The following is a 25,360-nucleotide window of genomic DNA, read 5'->3' on the forward strand; positions in this document are numbered from 1 at the left end:
ACAAATGTTGGCTCATCTATGACACTCGGGATAGAAGAATATTGTATATGACAATATTTGAGTTTGTTAATTTCAATTGTTATAAATGACATGAATGCTTCTAAATCTAATGGATGCGTGTTAAACTAAGTTATTTATATCTCAGGGTGTTTTTGCATGTGTGTGTGTGTCCTTGTCATATTGTATCCAACTTTTATGTAAATTTGCCATATTTGTAACCATTCCTGTATTCTTTTCAGTACAGCTGAACTTTAACCCGTAAATGGATGAAGCTCTAATTTGGGATGAAGGTATAGATAGCTGAATGATTAATTTGCTAGAGACATAGTTGGGAGTGTGGGAGTTCTTATGCAAGCTTAGTTGAAGATATTTTGGGCCATTTCAGTGTGAGGTTCTTCATCTTTCTATTGTTTCCTTGAGTTGATTTGATGAATGGAGATTACTAGTACAAATATGCTAGTATAAACTTTGAAGAAGGGCGAGTTTTCTTCAATAAGAAGACGCTAGATTTGAGGTGAAACCCTCCCTTCATCTTGCTGTAATCATTATGCTTATTGAAAGAGATTTGTTGTTGTAATGTGTTGGTTAAGGCTGCTCACTCCATTGTGAAGGTCTCCTTAGCCAGGGTTGAAGGTTAAGTGGCATGTTTAGGCTCTCTTGGTCTTTTGATGAAGTCACACTTGAAGAATGATGTGTTGTTGGTTTTTTGTTCTATAAATATGGTTTCTTACTCTTGTCTACTCATTCATGGTTTCAAATATGGTTGCATGTTATTGCTTGGTTAATTTTGTGCTTGTTGTGAGGAGCATCTCTGGGAGGGCCTTACTTTAATTTTCTGCATATTGAACTAGATCGATGTGCTTAGTCAGAGCATGTTTATAATAGCCTAATAGTGTCTTTGTCCATACTGTTTGAACCCTCTTGATTGTTGATTCTGACTCCAATACCCAATTTCATAGGCACTAGTCCCAACAATCCACCATCTTGTAAATTCCAAAGAATATCCTAAACCTTATTTTTTCTAGGGTTTTCCCCCTTGTGCTAGAGGAAAACTGCCCCCTTGTGGTCATAGTGAGAATCTTCCTAAGTGCCTATAGCGTCGCACTTAGTTCAGGGACTTGAATATCTTTGGGAGTAGGTTTAGGAGTTAACACATATGATTGATATTAAAACACTCTATTTAACCTTCATATTGATTTTTCTTTTCCATGGAAAACCTTGCGGGAAAACACAAACGATGCTTTCCCACATTCATGGATGATAGCCCTAGTGAACTCATTGCTGTGGACTAGTGCGCCTCACATGGGGGGGTTCAAACTTGGCGTCTGTTGGCACTGAACTAACCAAATGCCTAGCAACATTGGCAACAACTGGTTGAGCTAAGCCCTTGGACTTCATATTGATTTTCTTGCCCAAAACGTATGTAGTTTTTTGTGGTTTTGAATATTACTACTCGAAGTGTTGTGCGAGTTGTGTGACTTCAGTATGTTTGACAAGTCCCTCTCAGAGTGGGTACTTGCCCAAGACTTGCCGCTAGGAGAAAAATTGCCTCGAACACTCAAAACTCGTCAAACTTGCCTCACCTTGCCTCAATCTCATAAAACTTGCCAAATTCAATTGTCAAATTTTATATCATCATATTTCATACCAGTGGAAGGGTATACTATGATGGAACGTATATCCTCTTCAAAAGTAATAAGGAAGGAATGAATCAGAATAAGCTACCGCATCTAAAAATTTGGCATCCTTTATCAGCAAGGAACCTTTGGCCAACAACTGCATATGTGTGTGATTGGCATCTTCAGCCGCTTCCAAAAAAGCTCATGTGTGGCAGTATAAAGACCACCTGTTTGCTGGGAAACTAACAGTGGTTGGGAGGATTCTCCAGGCCTTTCACATCCATTATGTCCCCTGCTGATTGCCGAGTCGTATTTGTCGAATTTTGCTGAACCTTGAGCTGAGTTTTCGCTGCGTTCCAGTCACACTTTGCTTGTAGGGTTGTATAATAAACAATGGTCAATTAAATAGAGTTTGCCTATACGTCATATTATTACCACATCAAATGTTTTCTAGACAGTGAGAAACATGAATAGTTTGGTAAATTTCTTCACACATGAGGCTGTTAATTGACTTGCATTTGTGTGATATGATGTCAAATATTTCACAGATATATCTTGATGAGATCTTATACAGATCAAATATGCACGTAAGATGGGGTAAATTTATTTTGTCTTCTGTGCTCAGAGATTCCTTCATTTTTGCAACAACTTACAGTATTAGACTTGTGGGACAGTGTTGGTAGAGAATATTATAAGATATTATGATGCTTATATGTGGTTGAAGTTTTCTTCTTGTAGACATAGTAGAATTTCGAGAGAAGTCTTAGATTTGCTTGAGTGAAACAATGATGAATCTATATGTTACAAAAAGTGAGTTTGCGCTCAAAAGTTTATGGGAAGTAAGACTGTATTTTCTTTAAATTCATATCAATACTATAGGACAATCAGCTTCAGCAATAGCTTTTTACTCTAAGCCAAAATTACAGTATTCAGTGTAATTATGGGAGTCAATGAAAATTTCAGTCACTATAGTCTATAACCAATTAACTTAATTTTGTTAGTCAGTGTAATTAAAGAAAAATGTGGGAGTTAACAAAATGGGTCTGTTGGCTCATCAGTCAGACTAATTATGTTAATAATAATTAGTTAATTTTTGTCAGTCGGTCTAATTAACAAAAAAGTTGGATTTCTTGTTATAAAGGGGCTTTTAGGCAGTAAAAGGGCAGGCTTTTTGGGAAGAGTGCAATTGGAGGTAAGCTGGAAGAGTTTATTTGGGCCGAGATCATTGTCCATGTTGCCTTGGATTTGGCTTGAGTTGCCATCCACATGCTCTCAGGATTGTTTCAGATTGTATGTGCTTGAGGATTTTTTGAGCAATTGAGTGTTGGTACTACCTGCCACCGTTGTTTTTCCTTGCTTGCTAGTGTTTGGATCTGCTATCATGTGCAATTCCAGATTTTTTTCAAAAGAAAAAACACAAAATATCAGAGTTTAAGGTTTGGAACAGAACAGTGGTATCAGAGTCACTTTTCTTGATATTGTATGGGCAATCATTAATGATAGCAAACTTTTCTAGATGCAGAGAAGTTATGAGAGGGGTAGTGCACCTATTATCCCTCACTGATGAATATCCTGGATTATGGGAATCTAATAATGAAGAATCTCCTGAAGACACAAGTCTTTGAGAATATGTTTAGCATGAGGAAGAAGATTGCTCTCAGGACTCTATTTAAAGATTTTGATAGAGGGGTAATCTATAGGTGATGAGGAAAATGCAGTTAATGTCCATGAATTGAAAACCTCACTCGACAAATTGGGAGCTCCAGAATACCTCACTTGTCAGTAGTGGTATATTGTGCCGTTCTGGATACAAAGTCACTACTGGATTTGAAGGAATGAGTTATTCATGAGAAAACAACCTTATTTATATGCCACAAATGCTTTAATGATGATTGGTTGGATTGTCTAAGGCATGTTCCTATTTGAGAAATGAATCCAGGTTGGTATTTGATATTTGTTATTTCTGATAATAGAATTATTGAGCAGCAAGTTCTCGATCAAACCCGCTTCTACAGGCATTCTGCAATAGAAAGATAGTTCAGATTTTTAACTCATGTTGCTTGGGAAAATTTGCAGATGTCTTCCAAGAACTACCCCATGGACTGCCACCAGTTCGAGGAAAGTTCTACCAGCAGATGAGGTAACACAAGAAGACGAGATGTCCTACAACACCCATCACTACCATTGCTTTTGGGGCAAAGCAATTCAAGTTGGGGGGACTGTTACAATACTTGAGGATGATCAGCTTCAGCATTAGTTATTGGTATTCATTACTCAAAAGACAAAAATATCAGTCTAATGATGGGAATCAATGAAAAAGGCAGTCAGGAAATCTAACAAGGCTAATTAGCTTAATTATGTCAATCAGTATAGAGAAAAGTGGGAGTTTACAAAAATGGCTAGTCAGTCAGTGTCAGTAGTCTAATTTTAAAAACTGGGAGTTTTCATTATGAGTAGCCTTTTAGGCATTATAATGGCAGGCTTTATGGGAAAAATGCTATTGCAAGTAGTCTGGAATTGACTATTTGGGCCAAGACCAGCGTTCATACTGCCTTGGATTTACCCTGAGTTGGTGTCCACACCTCATTGGGATAGTTTCTGATTGTATTGCTGAGGAGTTTTCACCAATTCAGTTCTGTTACTAAAAAAAGTGTGACTTTTCGTTATAAAGAGGCTTTTTGTCATTATAAAGGCAGGCTTTTCGGGAGCTGTTGCAATTAATCTGGAAGACACTATTTATGCCAAGAACAGTGTTCATTGGTTCATACTGCCTTGGATTTGCCCTTAGTTGGCATCCACAACATCTCAGGATAGTTTCAGATTGTATTTACTAAGAGGTCACAGGTTCAAAACCAGAGGGGTAGAGTATGTATGCCTTCGTAGACTTAGCAGTCAAATTGCTGCGTGGAGGTGGCTCCCTTGTCCCACAAACAAGGGGGTCTCATACACAAATTTGGTGTCTGGCTTGGCTGTGACCTTAAAAATGGATAATAATAATAATACTGAGGATTTGTGAGCAATCGAACGTTGTTACTAGCCACCAGTGTTGTTTTTCCTTCTGCTGTTAGTACTATAATCTACTGTTAAGGCCAATACTGCTTCTGGATGTTTAATTTTTCTATAAAAGAAGAAAATGCCAAAAGTATCAAATTCCATATTTTGGAACACTACAGTTTTTCGGAAGTGTCATTATCATAAAAAATGCCAAAACATGTACACTACTAAAATGGTTATCAATGGTTCAGTCTTTGCTATGTATTATGTTTCTCTTTCCTTTTTCAATATTCCTTCCCCGTTGGTTGGGTGACCTCTGAACTTTTGGTGGTGCAGTTCAAGACATTTATGATTTAGGGAAGGAGAGACTCCTTCAACTAAGCAACTAGATAATTTCATTTAACAAAGTCAAAATAATTACACTTTTGTTCTTTACTGCAGATATTGCTACATTGGTCTTCGGTTAGATGATAGATAGTGTTGAGGATAGGTCTATGTTAGGATATGTCAATTTGGCCAATGTTATTCTAGAACTATTGATTTTTAGACTATAAGCGGGTTTGAAACTTATTATTTCAAAACATTGGTCAATTTAATCTATCGGAATACATGTGTCTCAAGCAAATCCTTCAACAGGAAGATACATTTGTCTTGCTTGTAGGACATTAGTGTAATTTCGTTTTGCTAATGTGATGAGTTCCTAACTGGGCTTCTTAAGTTGATCTCTTCCATCTTTCTAACTCTTTGTTCTTTTAACATTGATAACCTGCACATGTAAGCAGGTAAACAACAAGACCTCTAATTTGTGTCTTGATTAATAAACTTTCTTTTAGCCAGATAATTCATTTCAAAAAACAGTCTTACTCTTTGGGCAGATGTGTGAGAAATTCAGGATAAGCTGGTTGAACCTTCCCTCCTTTATAGGTTGCCAATGAAGACAGGTGAGAAAATCTGACCTAGGTTGGATAACTGCAAGGGGCAATGTTCTTCGCATGGTTGTGATGGTAAATCATTTTGCCAACTGTGTGAGAAATTCAGGATAAGCTGATTTTTATGAGTTACCAAACTTGCCAATGAAGGCAGGGGGGGAAATATGACCTAGGTTGGATCACCGTAAAAGCACGATGCTGTTAGCATTGTTGTGATGGTAAATCATTGTGCCATCGCAACAACATAGATTCTATGCATTTAGCCTATTTACTGTTACACTGCTTGGCTCAGTGCATTGCAAAACTTGCAATTGCTGTCCAACAGAATGTACTTATTCCTTGAGGGATCATGTTTCACCTGTGCTTCTTTTGATGTAGTTGGGTATGATAAAATGTTTTAATAAAGTAGATATCATTGACCTGAAGATTTCAAAAGAATCAGTCTGTGTTTAGAGTCTAGACAGTTGGTGCTTCTTACAATCTTTTATGATGTATGCTGGCTTGTTTATGGTTTCCATTTTTACTTATATATAGATCAATCCCAATAGTTCACCTGTTTCTTATGTTTTTAACCTTTTCAGATTCCCCTTTACAGGCATTGAAATGAGTGATGAAGAACTTGCGCGTTTCGTGGAGCACATAGATAAGGATAATAATGGAATCATAACATTTGAAGAGTGGCGGGATTTTCTCCTTTTATATCCACATGAGGCAACCATAGAAAACATATACAGGTATTGGGAAAGGGTTTGCCCCATAGATATTGGGGAGCAAGCAGTTATTCCTGAAGGTATTGACAGGCACACACATGCATCCAATTATCTTATTGCTGGAGGGGTTGCTGGTGCTTTGTCTCGAACCGCCACAGCTCCTCTTGACCGTTTGAAGGTGATATTGCAGGTGCAGACATCAGGAGCTCATGTTATTCCAGCTATTAGTAATATTTTTAGAGAAGGTGGTCTTAAAGGATTTTTCAGAGGGAATGGAATTAATGTTCTGAAAGTAGCTCCTGAATCTGCAATCAAGTTTTTTACTTATGAAATGATGAAAGATTTTGTTGTTCACATAACTGGAGAAGAAAAGGAAGATATTGGAACTCTTGGCCGCCTTTTTTCTGGTGGGACAGCTGGTGCAATAGCCCAGGCTATTGTTTACCCAATGGATTTAGTAAAAACACGTTTGCAAGTATATGGATGTGAGGGTGGAAAAGTTCCAAAGCTGCCAAAGCTGGCAAAGGACATATGGGTTCATGAAGGTCCTCGAGCGCTTTACAGAGGGCTTCTTCCATCTTTACTTGGGATGATACCATATGCAGGCATTGATCTTGCTGCTTATGAGACTTTTAAAGACATGTCAAGGCAATATATACTCAAAGGCGAAGGTGAGTCCTTGTGTTTCTGCTGCTGCGTTGATAAAACTGCCAAGTACTAGATAGTAGAAATGCATCACATCATATGTGTTTTGTGAAAAGGCGTTTGTGAAATTTTTGAGAGTTTTGATTTTCTTTTCCTATACATTTAAGAATTTTTTTACAGTTATGTCTTGTATCATGAAACTCTTGTATTCGACAAGGTCAGGAATAAAAAAACCAAAAATGAATAAAAGTTCTAAAGAAAGAAATTTCTACCAGTGATAAAAGTAATAAAATGGGAATTGGAATGACAACCTGTACAGTGCATGAAAGGAGTTGGTGCTATACAGCTATTGGGATTAAGTGAACTGTCCTCCCTTATTGACTACTGTAAACTCACACAAATGTGACCATAATGCTATCTGCAGAAGCATCTATAGCAATGGGATCTTCTGTAAACACAGTATTTTCCAGATTTGCATTGTAAGACTTGTTTATAAAGATGCCAAAAACATTGGATTTCAAGGGTTGTATAATCGATCAGTTTCTGTACTGATTTTCTAAAATTTTTACTCTTTTTCTAAACAAATTTACAATGCTTCATGGCAATGAAAGGCCTCAGTCTGAAAATAATACACATGTTCGAAGAGTTATGAGGAAAGCAACAGTATGTATAAAAGCTTAGATCTTGGACAAAATATTACGAGTGAAGAGATTCATAAGTCAGTTTGATGCACATTTGTGATCTTATCTTCCATTCAACTGAATAAAGTTAATATACAGCCTTGTCACCTGCACATCTAGATAAATACAGGGACACATTATAATTAGCAAGTGCATTATATGGGGGCCACATTGATACTATTTAACACCAAGCTGATTACATCAGGCTTGAATTCTGCGATGATTCCTTTATATAACCTTTACTGGTGCCCAATTCTGCTGCATTCATGCTTCATGAGAAACATGTCATGCATACTGCACTTCCCTTTGGTGAGGCCAAATGAAGATATGTTTAATATCTTTGTGCATTTGGAGCTAAGACTGCAATGCATCCCACTAATTGATATGCTCTACAATCAGATAAGCATGTTGACGTTTATGAATCTACAGTTTGTTAGTTTGTGTAGCTCGGATAGGTGTCCTAGTCTCAGATTGTGTCTATGAGGCCAAGGAACACATTTCCTCCAATTCCCAGAATTGGTTTTGCAAGAAAAAGATTAATTGGGGTAAATCAATTTTCCTTTAGAGACATCTAGAAAAGTCGCTTGATGGAGTCACCATGATCTTAGCCATCGATTGTGATTAGATCATGGCTGTTGAATCATCAATGAGAGATTATAAGAAGAGGCCGAGGGTAATTTGGAGAACACATCGAGATACAAAGTTGTGGTGAGAGGAAGGGCGCAGAGGCAACGCAAGGACATCAGTAGCAAGGGTTTCATCAGAGATTTCCGGAGAGATTCTTCACAGCGATTTCCAGGGAGAGTTGGAGATCGATTTTACTGCAGTGAGAGGCTGATTTTCCAGTAGTGCAAGTTGCTCTAGCAGGGGGTGCGAATTACCCAGATAGGTAGTGCGGATTGCTCAAAGTGGGAGAAATTCCAGACCAAGAGAATTTATAGGAGATATCAATTTGCACAGGAGGATCGATTTGCCAATTGAGGTCGAGGTTTTCCAGTGGAGGCCGAAATAATTTTCCCCGCCAATGCGAGTAGGTCAGGAAGACTAGCAAAAGTGATCAGAAAAATTTGCCAGAAGTTTGCCATCTTACGACAACCAGTTGTAATATTTTTGTTGAAGAATTAATAAATAAATCCCTCATTTGTTGAACTGGTTTTCCCTTCTATAGAAAATGTAACTAGGTTCGGTCTTCATAATTATCATTGTAGTTATATCATTATGTATTTCATGTAAAAGTAAAAAAGAAGAAAAGTAAATTTTATTATTATTAGTTTTCTAGTCAAGGCACGTTCTGTTGATTTGTGGTAGCATTGGATGTGCTCTAGCCTTGATATTTGGAGGAGAGGCTAAGGCACATGAGATCTCCAAGACGCAGAAATCGCTTTGAGAAATTCCATCCGGATGAGGAGTTATTAAAATAATTAATATTTTTAATGGGTTCCTAAGTCTAAACTTAGGAAAATAAAAATATTAATGGGTATTAATAAAGATAAGGATGAAAAGCTTTTAAGAGACGAGGATCAAGTCTGTTTTAATCTTAGCCGTTGATTAGGGACTTAATCTCGGCCGTTATTCATCAACAGGAAAGTATAAGAGAAGACTTGAGGGTCATTTGGAGACACACACTGGCAGATACTCAGTATCTCAAGGAAATTCGATTCTCAAGGACGAGGAGATCAATTTCTGATTCGGATTTAAACAGGAACGCAACAAATTACAGATATAACCATACATACAAATATGCAGCAGAAATAATACTTCATTTCATTACTGTAAAACACTGAAATATGCTTACAAACAGAAATGGAAATAAACTAGCTTAGGGCGATGGTAGCTTATCTCTGAGAAGAGATGCGGCGGCTACATGCCTTTGAACTGTCTTACAATGAGGTTCGAAGGCCTATTTATTGTTGAGAAACAATGGAAAACCTTAAACATCCAAAAACCTAACCCTAGGGGATGAAGCGCCAAACTATGGGCCCCGTTTTGGGTAAATTGGTACATCAACTTCTTGGGGTCGTAACTTTGGCATATGATCTCCATTTGACGTGCACAATACCTTGTTAGAAAGATCTATCCGAGAACTACAACTTTGGGAAGAGCAACATCGGTCCATGGACCCATGTTGCTTCCATTTTTCCCAAAAAACGTCGTTTAGGGCCTCAAAACGGCTCTGGAAGTTTAGGACCCGAAAAAACTGCTAAAAATAGTAAACTGTGCTACAATTAAGGAAACTGAAAACTGAAAGAAACAATGGTGGGGGTCCAAGTGGAATTGGCGGGTGGCCACCAATATCCACTTGGATCAATTTCAGAGGGAGTTTCTGGGTGGAGGAAGAGGAGGGCTTCAGCAACAAGTAGAGATTGAGGAGGTGATGCAGGGGTAGAGGAAGACAACGCAAAAAGAGAGACACAACCCAGAGGAGAAGCAGGGCCTATACAGAGGGACACAGAACCACTCAGAGTCACGCTGGGTCAATCAGAGTGACACAGAGGTGACGCAGAAGTGGGAGCAGGGTCTCCAAAGTGTCAAATAGTCTCAGAGGGAAAGTATCAGGTGTTTTCTTTAGGTTTCTCTGTAAAAATCATTCCTTGTAAAAACAATTGCTGCTGAAGATTAATAAAGCCCTCATTTGCTGCACCGGTTTTCCTGCATTAGGTTTTTTCGGGGACAATTGCCCAAAAATAACTGTGTCGATGTGATTGATTCTTGTGCATGTATTTTTCTCTGGGTAATTGTGTGATAACTGCAGTAGAATTTATTTTAATATTTGTTGAAGGAATTTCGTAAATAACTTATTGAGAATAATAAGTAGGTGAAATAAATCAGTTGCTGCAGTGATAGAATTTTAGTTTAGAAATTTTCACATGGTATTAGAGCAAAGATTCGACAACAGGAAAGGAAAATCGATTATGGGTCAAGAGCATGATGCAGAGGCATCCACTCAAAGGGACTCGCGCAGATTTTCAGAAGGATGCAAAAGGGACAAATATTTGATGTTAGCCTCCAGATTGGAAGAAGAAGCCACTTGCCTTGCAAGCTCTGCGTCCTCGAAGGTTTGGTATATAGACAGTGGAGCTTCCTGGCATGACAGGAATCTGAGAATGTTTTTCAGATTATCAGGAAGAAAGAATGAATTTTCAGATCACCATGGGGAATAAGGCAAAGTGTACTCCAGTAGGAAGAGGTACCATAGTTTTTCAAACCGAAGCAGGAGAGCGACTTTGGGCAACCAATGCGCTGCATGTGCTGGGATTGGGGATGAACTTACTTTCCATATCTCAACTTTAAAACAAGGGCTATGATGTTTTCTTCATTAAGGAGAAAATATATGTCAAACACCCAAGTTGGAAAAAGAAGGCTCAGATTGGAATCAGAAGTAACAGGTTGTACAGGTTACAACTAGAATCACCAATGGCATTGATAGGCAGTAATGGAGACAAAGACTTGAATGAGCTATGGCACAGGAGGATGGGACACTTACACCATGGGGCTTTGAGAATTCTCAGGAAACTAGTATTAGGAGTTCCAGAACTAAGTATTGAACAGGATGATGTATATAGGGGGTGTGCTCTGGGCAAGTATGCCAAAGCTGCGTTTTCCAGAAGTAATAATAGGGTGAAGAGTGTGCTAGGATCAGTGTTTTTAAAACCGGCCGGTCTGAACCGGTAATCGGTCAAACTGATCAGTCAGCAAGGCCACCGGGTCAAACCGGCTTAAAAACTCGGTCAGCCTCCCCATTTCGCCGATTTTTGGCCCTAACCGGTCCTAACCAGCCGGTTTAGGACGGAACCGGCCGGTTAGCTGCCATGGTCGCGAAGGACCCACGCAGCGATTTCTCCAAGGTGGTTAGGGTGTTTTGGAGGGAAAGTAAGGGTCCTTTCCCTCCAAAAACACCCTCTCCAAGCCTTTAATAGGCTTTTCTCCCTCTCATTTTTCTCACATATCTCATTTGGAGTATTTGTGAGTTTGCTTGGGAGCTTGGAGGGTGTTGAGTTTTTGCTGGTGTAGTCATCTTAGAGGCTTGGAGTTGGAGTTGGAGCTATTTTGGAGATAGTTTGTAGCTATCAGTGGAGTTGGCATCTTCAAGAGGAGGCTAAGGAAGCTAGTTTGCATTTCCAGGTAAGGATTTTCACTTGAAAATTCCTCATTTGACTGTTGTCCATGTATTAAATTTTTTTATGTGTTATAAATTTATAAACTTCTAACTTCTATCATTTATGCTATCAAATCTCTAGTTCTATGCTATCAAATTTTGTAGCCTACATGTGCATTTGTTTTCCTAAATTTAGCTTTGGTTTTCCATGTTTCTTAGCTGCAATTTTTTTTAAATGGCAGATTTCTTTGCAAATTGTAATTATTTCAAGCAAACATGGCTCCAAAAGTGCATGGGCTCATTGTGATGTAATTGATGGAAAAATGATATGCAAATTATGTCATAAATCTATTGGAGGTGGGGGTATTTTTAGATTGAAACAACACTTGGCTGGGGTAAGAGGCCAAGTAAAGCCATGTGATGCACCAAATGTAGTGTTAGGTCCTATTAGGGCAGAATACCTTTCCAAGCTTGAAAAGTTTTATGAGGATAAGGCTAGGGAGAAGGCCATCCAAGATGACATTGCAAGGAAGAGGGAATTATTAGAAGCCATGAAAGAGAGTGGGTATGATTATGAGATTGAAGACTCTTCTTCTATCCCTTCCACCAATGACCCCTTTCACTATGTTCATCCTTCTTTTGGCCAACCATCAAAATGAACAAAGAGAACAAACATCCAAAGTTATTTCTCATCTTCTGCCAACATTGCCTCTTCTAATCCCACTTCCTCCCAGCCAAGTCGTCAACCCACTTTGGATCAACATTGGAAAAAACAATGCAAAGAAACTTCTCATCAATACATTGCTAGATGGTGGTATGATTCAGATATCCCATTTAATGCTGCTCGCTCACCTTATTACCAATAGTATGCATGGCTTGAGGGGAGCTCTTTTGCAAAAAGAGATATCTTCCATTGATGAGTATTTGGTTGAGTATAAAGATTCATGGCTCAAAATAGGTTGTTCCATCATGTCAGATGGATGGACCGATGGAAAGAACCACACTATCATTAATTTCCTTATTTCTTGCCCTCAAGGAACCATGTTTTTGAGATCAGTTGATGCATCTGATAAGGTGAAGGATGCAACCCTTCTATTTGAGATTTTGGATGACATTATTCAGGAAGTTGGGGAGCAGAATGTTGTGCAGGTCATCACCGATAATGCCTCAAACTATGTTCTTGTTGGAAAGATGCTTGAGTCCAAATATAGGACCATATTTTGGACTCCATGTGTTGCACATTGCATAGACCTCATGCTTGAGGACATAGGCAAAGTGGAGTGGGTAAAAAACACTGTAGAGCATGCCAAGTGCATTACAAAATACATTTACAACCACTCATGGGTATTGAACCTAATGAGGAAAAACACTGGGGGAAAAGAGCTTGTTAGGCCTGCAATTACGAGATTTGCAACTCACTTCCTCACGTTGCAATGTCTCAATGGTCAACATAAAAACTTGCAGAAAATGTTTTCTTCTGATGAATGGACTGAATCTCGGTGGGCTCGTAGACAAGATGGAAAAGACACCAAAAATAAAGTGTTTGACAATTATTTTTGGAAAAGGTCTGTAGAGCTTGTGAAAATTACCGAGCCCCTTGTTAAGGTGCTAAGGATGGTGGATGGGGAAAAATTCGGCTACATTTATGAGGCTATGGATCAGGCAAAGGAGCAGATACGAGCAACTTACAAGAACATGTTAGCTAAATATGGTTGTATATGGGAGATCATTGATAACAGATGGAACAATCAACTCCATCGTCCTATACATGTAGCTGGGTATTTTTTGAACCCAAAGTATCATTATAAAGATCGGCTAGGAGATCTGTAGGATGGGGAGGTCAGAGTTGGATTGATTGATTGCTTGGAGCGCATGGTCCCTATCCATGCAGACCAGTTGGAAGTACATAGACAACTTACTGTTTTCAATATGGCAGGTGGTACCTTTGGCAAAAACTTGGCAAAGATGGCAAGAGATGTGGATCAACCAAGTAAGCAATTCCAATTTGTTTTTCTTTTCAAGTTAAAATTGTTTACGTTCTTTACAATTCAAATTATAAACTAAGTTACTAATTAATGTCTTTTTCTTTGCAGTACATTGGTGGGAGTCATTTGGCGGCTAGTGTCCTCAATTGCAAAGGTTTGCAATTAGAGTCTTCAGGTAAACTTGCAGTGCTTCAGATTGTGAGCGCAATTGGTCTGTTTTTAAGCGCATACACATGAAGAAGAGAAACCATTTGGAACAAAAACGGTTAAATGATCTTGTTTTCATGCAATACAACCTTTGACTAAGGAGGAACCAAATAATGAAGAAAACGCCTGATCTAGGTCCCATTGTGTTGGACGATATTGATCCAACATCAGAATCGGTGGAGGAGACTGAAGATCCTGTGTTTGATGTTGATTTTGATATTGACATGGCATTAGTGGGGGATGAAGCAGATTTTGTGGCGGCATCAGAACCAGGATCAGTAGCGGCATCAAGGAAAGGCAAAGAACCAATGGAAGGCACTAGTCGTGCAGGTCGACAAACTCGTGCTTCCATTAGGTCCACTTCTATTGTTATTGGTGGCATTGCTACTGAGGTTGCAGATCAGGCCGAGGCATCCTTAGACTCTGAACCAGATGATGTCTATGTAGCTCCTGTTGATGATCCTATGTCCAGTAGTGGTGATGAACTTGATGATTGATCATGTGTACACTGTAGACTTGTAGTAGGCCATTGGCCTTGTAGATTGCAACATTGTTTTTGGATTTTATAGGCCATTTAGAGCCTCACTGCTTATGTATTTTACTATTTTGTCGATGATATGTATTGCACTCGGTGCCATTTTGATATATTCACCTTTACATGGTATATAAATGAGCAAACTTTGCATATTTTGTCTCTATTGGTTTGGAATCATGGTTTTAAATCTTAAAAATAGTTTTGTTTCATTAAAAATTAATTATTTAATTTATTTTTTTAAAACTGGTTCGTTTAGACCTAAATGGTCCCGGTTCGACCTGTTCCGCTCAGTGACCGAGTTCATTAGGTGGACTGGTCCGGTCACTGGTTTCGGTTTTTAAAACATTGTCTAGGATTGATACACTTAGACATCTGCAGACCGATGTCCACAAAAGCTCTTAGTGGTGCCGAGTACGTCGTCACCTTCATCGATGACCATTCCAGGAAGACTTGGATCTACTTTCTGAAAACCAAGGATGAGGTTTTCGGTCGATTCAAAGAGTTCAAGGCTCTAGTGGAGAATCTGACAGGAAAGAAGATAAAAGTGTTGCGCTCGGATAATGGTGGAGAGTATGTTGACAAGGACTTCTTTGATTTTTGCGCTACGGAAGGCATCAGAAGAGAGTGGACAACTCCCTACAATCCGGAGCAGAATGGAGTAACAGAAAGGAAAAGCACGACTATTGTGGAAGTATCTAGGGCAATGTTGTATGATCAGGATATGCCTAAATTCCTGTGGGCAGAAGCATGCAACACGAAAATTTATGTCCAGAACAGGACTCCTCACAGTGCATTGGGCAAAATCACTCCGGAGAATGTCTTCATTGGGAAGACACCTGAAGTCAGTCATTTCAGGATATTTGGGAGTTTAGGATATTGCCGTATACACGAAGAGAAGAGAAAGAAATTAGATCGAACTGTTGAGAAAGGATATCTTGTGGGATATAGTGAGAATACTAAGGCATATAGAGTCTACCTTCCAGGGAGTAGGAAGGTAGTAGTTCGACGGTATGTAACGTTCATGGAGGATAGAGCTTTCAGAAAATCCCGAGAAATGCCTTCCGAGGAGCAGTCAAAAGACGAGTCGTTGGTCAGACCACTTCAACTAGCGGAAACTGGTACCAAAAATCCTCCTGAAGACAAGGCTTCAGAACAGGAGGAATCTCAGGAAGAAGAGGATTTGATAGATGTACCTACTATAAGTGGAAGAACGAGCCGGGAACTTTGACAGATTCTACGGGATGATGAAGACTTCATTGGTGCACCTAGGAATAGTAAAAGGGAGCGAAGACAAGAAGACAGATACCAGGCCTTAGTAGCTCAAGTTGGGGAACCTTCTAGTTTTCATGAGGTCGTTCGGTGTCAAGTATGGGTAGATTCTATGGTGGAGGAATACAACTCTATAATAGTCAATGATGTCTGGGAAGTGGTACCTAGGACTCAAGGCAGATCAGTGGTAGGTTCGAGATGGATCTACAAGGTCAAATATGCTGCAGACAACATTGTGGAGAAATACAAAGCCAAGTTCGTGGCTAAGGGGTATGTTTAGAAGGAAGGGATAGACTACAAAGAAACCTTCACCCCAGTAGCCAGGTATACTTCTATTAGAACTGTGCTATTTTCCTGAGATGGGGTGGGAGATTCATCAGATGGATGTTAAGACGACATTCTTGAACGGGGTAATAGAAGAGGAAGTATACATCGAACAACCAGAAGGTTTTGAGACACATGAGAAGAAATCTCATGTATGTAGATTAAAGAAAGCCTTGTATGGGCTGAAACAGGCACCTAGGGCATGGTACGATCAAATTGATGGCTACTTGCAGAAGATGGGGTTCATCAAGAGTGACGCAGACCCTAATCTCTACTATCTAGTTGTAGAGAATGAGCCTCTAATCCTAGTGTTATATGTGGATGATCTCTTCCTGACAAGATCATCTAGGCTCATCAAAGACTGCAAGAAGAACCTAGCCACAGAATTCGACATGAAGGATTTGGGACAGATGCATTATTTTCTGGGGTTGGAAGTTTGGCAGCAGAAGGGTGAGATCTTCCTGGGACAAGGGAGATATGCTACAAAAATCTTGAAGAGATTCAGGATGCAGGACTGTAGACCTATGGCTACTCCAATGATCACCAACTGGAAGAAGATTGATGCATCAGAAGATAAAGATGTTGATCCCACCTTGTACAGGCAACTCATAGGGTCCCTGATGTATCTGGTCAATACCAGGCAAGATATTTGTTACGCTGTCAACACCCTCAGTCAGTTCATGGTAAAGCCTAAGAGGGCGCACTGGGCAACAACCAAACATGTTCTCAGGTATATACAAGGAACAATCGATCATGGACTATTGTACACTAGAGGCAATGATATCAGGCTGAGTGGGCTCACTGATGCAGATTGGGCTGGAAGTTTGGTAGATCGGAAAAGTACAATTGGGTATTGTTTCAACATTGGATTAGGAATGACCTCTTGGTGCAGTAGGAAACAAAAATCCGTGGCTCTGAGCTCAGCTGAAGCAGAATATATGGCAGCTAGCACAACTTTGTGCGAAGCCATATGTCTTAGGAAATTGCTTGTGAATCTATTCAGTGGAAGGACGGAAGCGACTAGGATTATGTGTAATAATCAACGTTGCATCAAGCTCTTTGAGAATCCAGTATTTCATGATCGGTCGAAGCACATTGATATCAGGTGTCACTTTGTCAGAGACTGTGTCCAACGAGGGGCAGTACAGTTGAGGTACACTCCTACAGGAGAACAGGTGGCAGACATCCTCACCAAGGCTCTAGGAAGAACAAAGTTTGTTCATTTCAGGGAGAAGATGGGGATGGTAAAGAATCCATTTCAATAGTGGATAAGTATCAGAAGTTGCAGTGCAAAAGTTAGCAGTGGCAGTGCTATGGGCAACATGATGCAACAAATTGAGATGGAGCTGTAGTACAAATGTAGTAGGGGTAGTGACAATGTCATGGGAAACAATACAAAAAGCAACATTGCAGATGATGTAAGGCAGTAGACCAAGCATCGGCACAGGTACCGGTGCGGAGGATCAGTGTGATGTTTCAGTCATGGAGCATTACTAGAGCACATTCCTTGCTAAGAGGGAGTGTTTATTTGTGGTAGCATCGGATGTGATCTAGCCTTGAAATTTGGAGGAGAGGCTAAGGCACATGAGATCTCCAAGACCCAGATTTCATTTCGAGAAATTCCATCCGGATGAAGAGTTATTAAAATAATTAATATTTTTAATGGGTTCCTAAGTCTAAACTTAGGAAAATAAAAATATTAATGGGTATTAATAAAGATAATGATGAGAAGTTTCTAAGAGACTAGGATCAAGTTTGTTTTAATCTTAACCGTTGATTAGGGACTTAATCTCGGCCGTTAATTCATCAACAGGAAAAGTATAAGAGAAGATTTGAGGGTCATTTGGAGACACACCGACAGATACTCGGTACCTCTATTCGGAGACAGATATTTTGACAATTCTAGCAACTGGATGATCAAACCCCACAGATGACAATTGTTGTTCCCAGTGTTGGGCAGCGATGGCTGCTCCAAGCTCTGTGCTGGAACTGCATCACCTCCTCTAGGAGCTGCGTCACCCTCCCAGTGAGCCTCCCTTGCTCAGAAGTTGATATGCTGAACTGCTGCTCTCTCTGCCCCACAGAAAACCCCAACGCTGCCTCTAAGGAACTACGTCAGCCCCTCTAGCTTCTGCGTCACCCTCTCTGGAGCTGCACTGTCTCTCCTACTGCTGCTCTGCCTCTCTGCTATGTATCCTCAGCCTTGGACTGAAGTCCCTTTGCCGAACTGCCCCTCTCACTGCAACTCAGATCACTTAGCTCGACTTTCTCAGCAAACCATGCCCCAGAAAAATCGAACTCTTTGATCTCTTGGTGTATCTCCAACTGACCCTCAAGCCTCCTCTTATACTTTTCCTGTTGATGAATCAACGACTGAGATTAAGTCCCTAATCAATGGCTAAGATTAAAACAGACTTGATCCTCGTCACTTAGAAGTTTCTCACCCATATTCTTATTAATACCCATTAATATTTTTATTTTCCTAAGTTTTGACTTGGGAACCCATAAAAAATATTAATTATGTTAATAACTCCTCATTCGGGTTGAATTTCTCCAAACAATTTATGGGTTCTGGAGATCTCATGTGTTCTAGCCCCTCCATAAAATTACGGAGCTAGATCACATTCGATGCTACCCAAAATCAACCGGGTTGGTATTGCACCTTTTTGATTGACGTTTCCTTGTTCCTGGACTAGTTTGATGATGATGATGATGTCATTCCCTAGGCTTGTGACATCACCCTCATGAAGCCTAGAGTGATGACGCAGGGTATAATTAATGAATACATGATGATAAGTTTGGTTTTGCTTGATGTTGCACATTTCTTGACAAAGAGATGGTTTGGAATAAGGAGGATTCTTTTGACCCATCCTTGACACCTTTTTAATGGAGATTTTCACCATTGGAGGATGATGCCACCCTTGGAGAACCATTTTCTCACACATGTGGGTTAAAAGGACGCCTTTCCTTATGTTTTTATCATTGAGAGGGCTATGTTTTAAGTTAGCTTGTGACTTTTTGGCTTGTAAACACTTAAAATATTTTTCTTAGGGCTTCTAGTCTAAATTTTCCCTAAATCGACTTGGTTTCCCTCATATAAACAGAGTGAAGTTGATTTGGGAGGATCATTGTCACATACACATTATTTCTCTTGTGAGAGAGTGCACCTAGTTCTTTTGTCTCTTCAATGCAATGGATCACTAAAGGATAGTGATGCTATTGTGAATTGTACTATTTTTATTGTGAATATATTTTTCCATTTGCAACGTTGTAGAATTAAGGTTTCTAGGAAGTTTTCATGCTATGTTGTATATTTTATGGCTCTAAATCTCTTTTGCAAGATTTGTCACCTAGAATTCATCAGGGAAACTTAGAATAACATTCTTTGATATTAAGGCTTTGATTGATCGAAAATTGCTAGGGTTTGATTGAGAGGCTTTTTGTCTCTTTTACTCACTCCAACCAAGGTTTTCCAAGCAATGTGTTCCATGAATTTGAGACTTTTTCTATTACTACATGTTCTCAAGGTTCTAATAGACGTAAGAAACCGAGGGCGCTCTCATCCTAAGGTGCCAAAGCACCACTCCTCCTACAGTGGCCTGAAAATAACTTGAAAATGGTGTTGGAAATCCATGATAGAAGAGGGCATTTCACCAAATAGAGTGTCTATTTTATAGATTGTAGTCATAGAAGCATGATAGACACAAGAAAACCATAAGTTCATAACACCCTTGACTAAGAAGTGCCAAATTTTGATCATGCTAAAAACCCTTTGTGTGATGGATCAAATGGAAGTCCCTGAGGAAGGTAGGGTGTTTAGCTAAGATGATGTCTGTTCTATGAAATATGACCATAGAAACCAAATAGGCACAAGAAATTAGAACGCCCTTGTCCAAACATTGACATTTGTCAACCATGCCTTGCAATCTTAAGAGGTTGGAAAATATGCCAAGGAGGTGAAGTGCTCACTAGGAAAGTTGTCTGTCATGTCAAGTATCACTATGGGAGTAAGATAGAAACTTTGCAAACATGAATGCTCAAGCACAAGAGTCACCACCAAATGCTAGTTCAATCCTTCTAGGGTGCTCCTAAAGGTGATGGAAAAGATCGTTTTCTAGCAAAAATGATGCTTAACCATGTATCATCATGGAAGTAAAATAGACATGGAATCACTAGAGCACTCCTCCAGAAGATCAAGAACTCTAGTGAGTGATTTAATATCCTCCCAATGGTAAGTTACGAAAATAATCAGTTATCCATTAGTTTTTTTCCATGCACAACTAAATAATGGCATATGTAGAATGCATACACAAAGCATGCAATAGACACAATATTTTTAACTAGAGAAAGCCCCATTAGGAATAACAACTCCATACCCATTAACTTTAAATAATGGTTATTACATTAAGTTTGAGTTTCACAAAGGGGCTAATACCCTTTGTCTAACATCAACAGTCTTAGTACTGGCAATCAAGTTACATAGGCTTGTCTTGCGTTGAGGCCTGGTTTGCCACAATGTACTGGGTTTTTGGCAAATGCTTTGGTGTTTAGAGGTGGTTCTACTATCGTATCTCCCATGATCAATGCTTTGACCATGTTTACTTCCACGTCAAACCTTTTGAGACGTGCATCTACAAGTGTTATCAACTCCTTTTTTGTCGCTATCAAACATTTTGAATCACTATTCTCAATGGGCATTTGGGAACTGAAGCTTCCACTTATGTTGTCACCAAGAAACCATTACATCTGGTTAAGTTACCCTAACAACATTCTTGAAAGCGTCTTGTTGGTTGCTTGATCCTTGTTTGCCTTTCGATTTCCAATTCTTTGGATCTTCGTTGGCCTTTGCTGATTGTAGTCCAGTCACCTTCTGCCACTTGACCGCCTTTTTGGTGCTATTCCATGGACAATTGTTGGTTATTCAACAATGGTTGTCATTGTATTTCTTGTTAGTTGGCTTTTAATTCTATTAGTTTACACTTGTTGGCTTTGGTATATCAACCTTTGTCTTGTCAAGTGTTTCTATCTTGGCTTATTTCCAACTTTTTGTCACACTTATCACTGTGTTGAAAATTGACTCTAATCCTTTATGGATCATAATAAGAGTGAGTTGACCCACTGTTGAGAGATTCGTTCTTTTGGTTTCCCTTGTGCATGATCAACTCTCCATATTTTTTCCAACCCGCTTCCACCAATTTTGTGCTAATATAAAATACCTAAAGGTGACTAATCTTTTTTGACCAAGTCATTTGTAAAATATTTACAATGAGATAGGTGAACTACAACAATGTTATTGACTTCGACATCAGGGTAAAATTGGCAAGGGGTTGAGAAAGCAAACAAATGTAAAATTTGGGAAAATATTGGTAAAAATCGGAAAACATTGACAAAATTAGAAAAATACAAAATTAAAAGAATAAAACAAGTACAAAAAATCACTTAAATCGCCATCTGTTTGCGGCTTGGTGATTTTTTCCATGGACTCACGATTTTTTCATGTGGTTTACGACAAAATCACAATTTTTTCACCAGAAAATTTCATTTTTGCAGTTTTTTCACGATAAAATCAATGAGGTTTGCAACATTGAACTACAATCCGTAAAGCCACCCACTATCACTTTAGTGGCCTTACCTCTCACTTTTAAGCTTAAAAAACACTTTCTAACCTAAGAGAGGTATCCCTAGGGTTAGCTAGATTCACTTCATGTAATTGGAGTGGGAGAAAAGAGAACCAAGAAACAAGGCTTGTGAAGAATGGAAAATGTGGTGTGCTTGGGGTGATAAGTACGAGAATATCAATGCTTACTTTGCTTGGACTATGGAGTCACAATTGACCTTTCTTGATGTTTAATCCTATTATTAGGCTTGGGATTCTAGGCACCAAGAAACACTTGAATGCTTTAAAATATTTGTGGTTAAAATAGTGTTTTATGAGTTCTTCAAGTAACAATAAGTAGCCCCTAGTCTATCCTTAAGTTGAGCTAGAAATCAAATCACTTTTTGCTAGACTCAATACCCTAGATCTAGGAATAAATGACCAAGGACAACGAGGAAATGCCTTTACCTTATAAGCTCTTCCAACTATAACAATTCGCTCTTGTGGTTCCTTGTTAACTTTGTCATCCACTATATCATGGTACATACAAGTACTCTTACTAACCTTTTACAATGGAGAATTTTCAAGAAATAAATCAAGATAGATTACAATACAAGCATCGATGAGACATTTTTTTTTTAAGTTCAGTATTCATCCAATCCATCTTACAAATAAAGAGAACAAACCCTTTTATTGGTTTGAACTCAATCTCCCTTGTACAATCAACAATGAATTGTTTCCTTAGATCCATTGGTCCTCTTAGGAATAACGATAAAACAATCCTTTCTAACCTCTGTAACAAACTTTTCTCTAAAAATAGAGGAGTTTGTTAAGATCCACAATCTCCTCTAAAAAGTTGCTATAAAATAATTTAAAAACAATTCTCAGTTCTTAATGTAACCCACATGTGATAACTAACTCCATGAGGGGAGTTAAAGAGCAATAAATTAACTGTAGTCTAATTGTTGACGGTTTTTGCTTCTTTTTTTCTTGGCATTTTTTTTTTCTGATCAGTTTTGCTCGACATATTGTAGGTATTTCTTGGAATCATAAGTTTTGTCTGTATAATCAGCAGAATGTAAGTGCTCTCGTGATTTTTCAGGGTGTTGAATACATTTATACATTCAGAAACACATTTTAAACAATTAAAATTAATGATTTTGTCCAATATTGCATCGCCTGATTCCAGCTCCAAAGGCAAAAAAGTCTTATAGTTAGACCGCTCGATAAAATAATAAGTTACTTTCAACTACACTCCAAAAAGAACAAAGAGATAACAATGTAATCCATCTGGTTACTTTCTTTGGTAGGTGCCCGTAATTATCTCATGAAAAATCGCTCCATTAACAAATTACCATAATCTCCCTGAGAGGCATGTACGGATGGATTCAGGTACATATTATGTGGTTTAAATAATTCTCCTATACTTGTCGTGTACCTCGTACAAAGCATGTCCATGGCAGCTCCATTTATTTGATTTGGCTCCATTATTCCAAGTCAATCCTTCATGGTTTGATGGCTACATGTATCAGTGTATCAACTTCATGATGTCACCTCCCCTTCCAATGATCCACTTTATTAACTTCTATCTTTGCTTTGGAGTTAGAAGAACAGCAAGGATACGGCCCCACAACGTCTCACATTAGCTGACTTATGATTAAATCCAAGGCGAAGAACCCTTCGTTGAGCTGAATGAAGTTCTTCGATTTTATATCCAAGGTGGCTAAGTGTCGCGTGGCCTCAACAATGTCGAGAGCAACTTGGCTTCATGATATATCTTTTATGTGCAGCATGTTTTTTAATGTTTGTATGCCAAAACCTCCTTAAGGATATCTCTTTTAGCAGTTAAGCAAATTTCCTCGTAATAACTACACAACAGGCAGATTCTTGACATTTTTATCAAAAGGTATTCTTGACACTTGTTGATGATATTAGTTCATAAATCAGAGCTATAATTCCTCAATCTGGCTGTTACATATATCAGAATATACTTTTTCTTGTTTAATCGAGTTCAGAGATTTTTCATGAACTTTGAGCTACTCAATATATACAATTTACATTTGTTCCAGATTGCTTGTGTAGGCCCCTTTGTTAATCTCAATGTTAATCACGATGTATCTTATGGTTTATGTGTATATGAAAAATGAGCTTTCAGTAACATTTATTTGAGTGGATACTTTTCCACAGACCCAGGTCCTGTTGTGCAACTAGGATGTGGAACAGTTTCAGGGGCACTTGGAGCAACATGTGTTTATCCTTTGCAACTTATCAGGACACGGTAAGTTCCAAAAGATGTAATCAAGGCTTTCCATGGTTGTACTGTCTTCTTTTAGATGCTTATTTATATTGGTGCACTTTTCAGAATCTGTTTGACTTAATGACTGAACTTTTTAGATGTGCAGATTACAAGCTCAACCTATGAATTCACCTTCCAGATACAAGGGCATGTCTGATGTTTTTTGGAGAACCCTCCAGAAAGAAGGGTTTTCAGGTTTCTACAAGGGCCTTTTTCCAAATTTGCTGAAAGTGGCTCCAGCAGCTAGTATTACTTATTTAGTCTATGAGAAAATGAAAAAGGTGCTCCAGCTAGATTGAAGAACAGGTCGAAGAGGGAACTCTTATTTTGTTTTGCTTAATAGGATAATGATGATAACATTTAGTTTTGACAAGAGTGGCAGGCTAAACAGCCCACCAGAATTATTTGTAGGTTATAGTTTTATCCAGATATACCAGCTGAATGGAGCTGTACAGCAAAAGATAAAATTTCTTTCATTCATTCTCTGAGCTTTATCAAATTTGGTGTTCTTCAGTGGTTTGGGGTTGCATCTTCTGAGCTCCTTGCCATGGTAACAGGTAATTATTAGTATCATTATTTTCCTTCCTGTCTCATTGCAATGAGAAGATGTCAAGATATCGGTTTTATTATTATATGTTCACGACCTTCAAGGTCTTCAAGGTTGTTCTAGATGTGATTTACATAGCAAGTCAAGTCAACATGTGCAGTGTCACCTGGGCAGTGCTTATTATTTTTAAGTTTGCTCTGAATGATTTATTTTGAATTTATAAGTATTGTCTTGTATTTGAATATCTCTGTACTGTGTCTGCTACAGGATGATATGCAGGTTTGAGAAATCTAACACGTGCAAGAGATAGGACTCGCCTGTATATTATTTCCAAGAAATTTTGTAATAATGGTAACATGCTGCCTTATTATTTTAAATATTATTGGAAGTTATGAGGACTCTTTGGCCTTGCCCATCAGCTTTGGTACATTGCTAAAGGTTTGACGTTTCTGCAAATTAATGTATAGGTTAGCAGGTTTGTTGTATGATTTAAAACCTTGTTAGGTTCTTTTGGAAAAGCTAAGAGGATTCTCCTTCTAGAACTGATATTATTAAGGCTGATCAATTTGGGGATTCTTTGTTAAAGGGATGACATTTAGTCTGTTAGTCTGATCCAATGGATGAAAAGGATGGCCTCATTGGATAGGCATACATTTTGAAGTATTTTTTGAACTTCACTGATAACTAGTCCATTCAGTTTCTATAATGTTTCTGGTAGGCAAAATAGCCAATCAGTGAGCAATGCTCATAACTGATTTTGCAAGTTATTTATTCGCTTATTGGTAAGCTGGGCACAACTTTGTAAGAGTAAGCTTGAAAGGAAATTTTGTGATTCAAATTCTCTCTCTCTCTCTCACACGCGGACACACAAGGCAGGTTTAGTATCGAGATAATACTTGTGATTTTCAGCTCTATATTGTCATCTCAA

General features: G+C 38.7%; 1 protein-coding gene across 3 annotated transcripts in view; it reads left to right on the forward strand.

The window, feature by feature from the left end:
• The window catches only part of LOC149200427 (calcium-dependent mitochondrial ATP-magnesium/phosphate carrier protein 2-like), a 64,482-nt gene extending 39,756 nt beyond the window's left edge, over window positions 1–24,726 (forward strand). For all 3 annotated transcript variants that reach the window (XM_089402737.1, XM_089402736.1, XM_089402735.1), the window contains exons 3-6: window positions 6,138–6,923; window positions 23,777–23,867; window positions 23,992–24,442; window positions 24,700–24,726. In XM_089402737.1, the coding sequence (XP_089258863.1) occupies window positions 6,138–6,923; window positions 23,777–23,867; window positions 23,992–24,184 (1,070 nt within the window). In that variant the 3' untranslated portion in view covers window positions 24,185–24,442; window positions 24,700–24,726. The remainder of the gene's footprint in view (window positions 1–6,137; window positions 6,924–23,776; window positions 23,868–23,991; window positions 24,443–24,699) is intronic.
• Window positions 24,727–25,360: the final 634 nt, after the last annotated feature.

The sequence above is a fragment of the Pinus tabuliformis genome, chromosome 2_1, assembly GCF_031772625.1.
Source record: "Pinus tabuliformis cultivar Carrire ecotype Pingquan chromosome 2_1, CPIR1, whole genome shotgun sequence".
NCBI lineage: Eukaryota > Viridiplantae > Streptophyta > Pinopsida > Pinales > Pinaceae > Pinus > Pinus tabuliformis.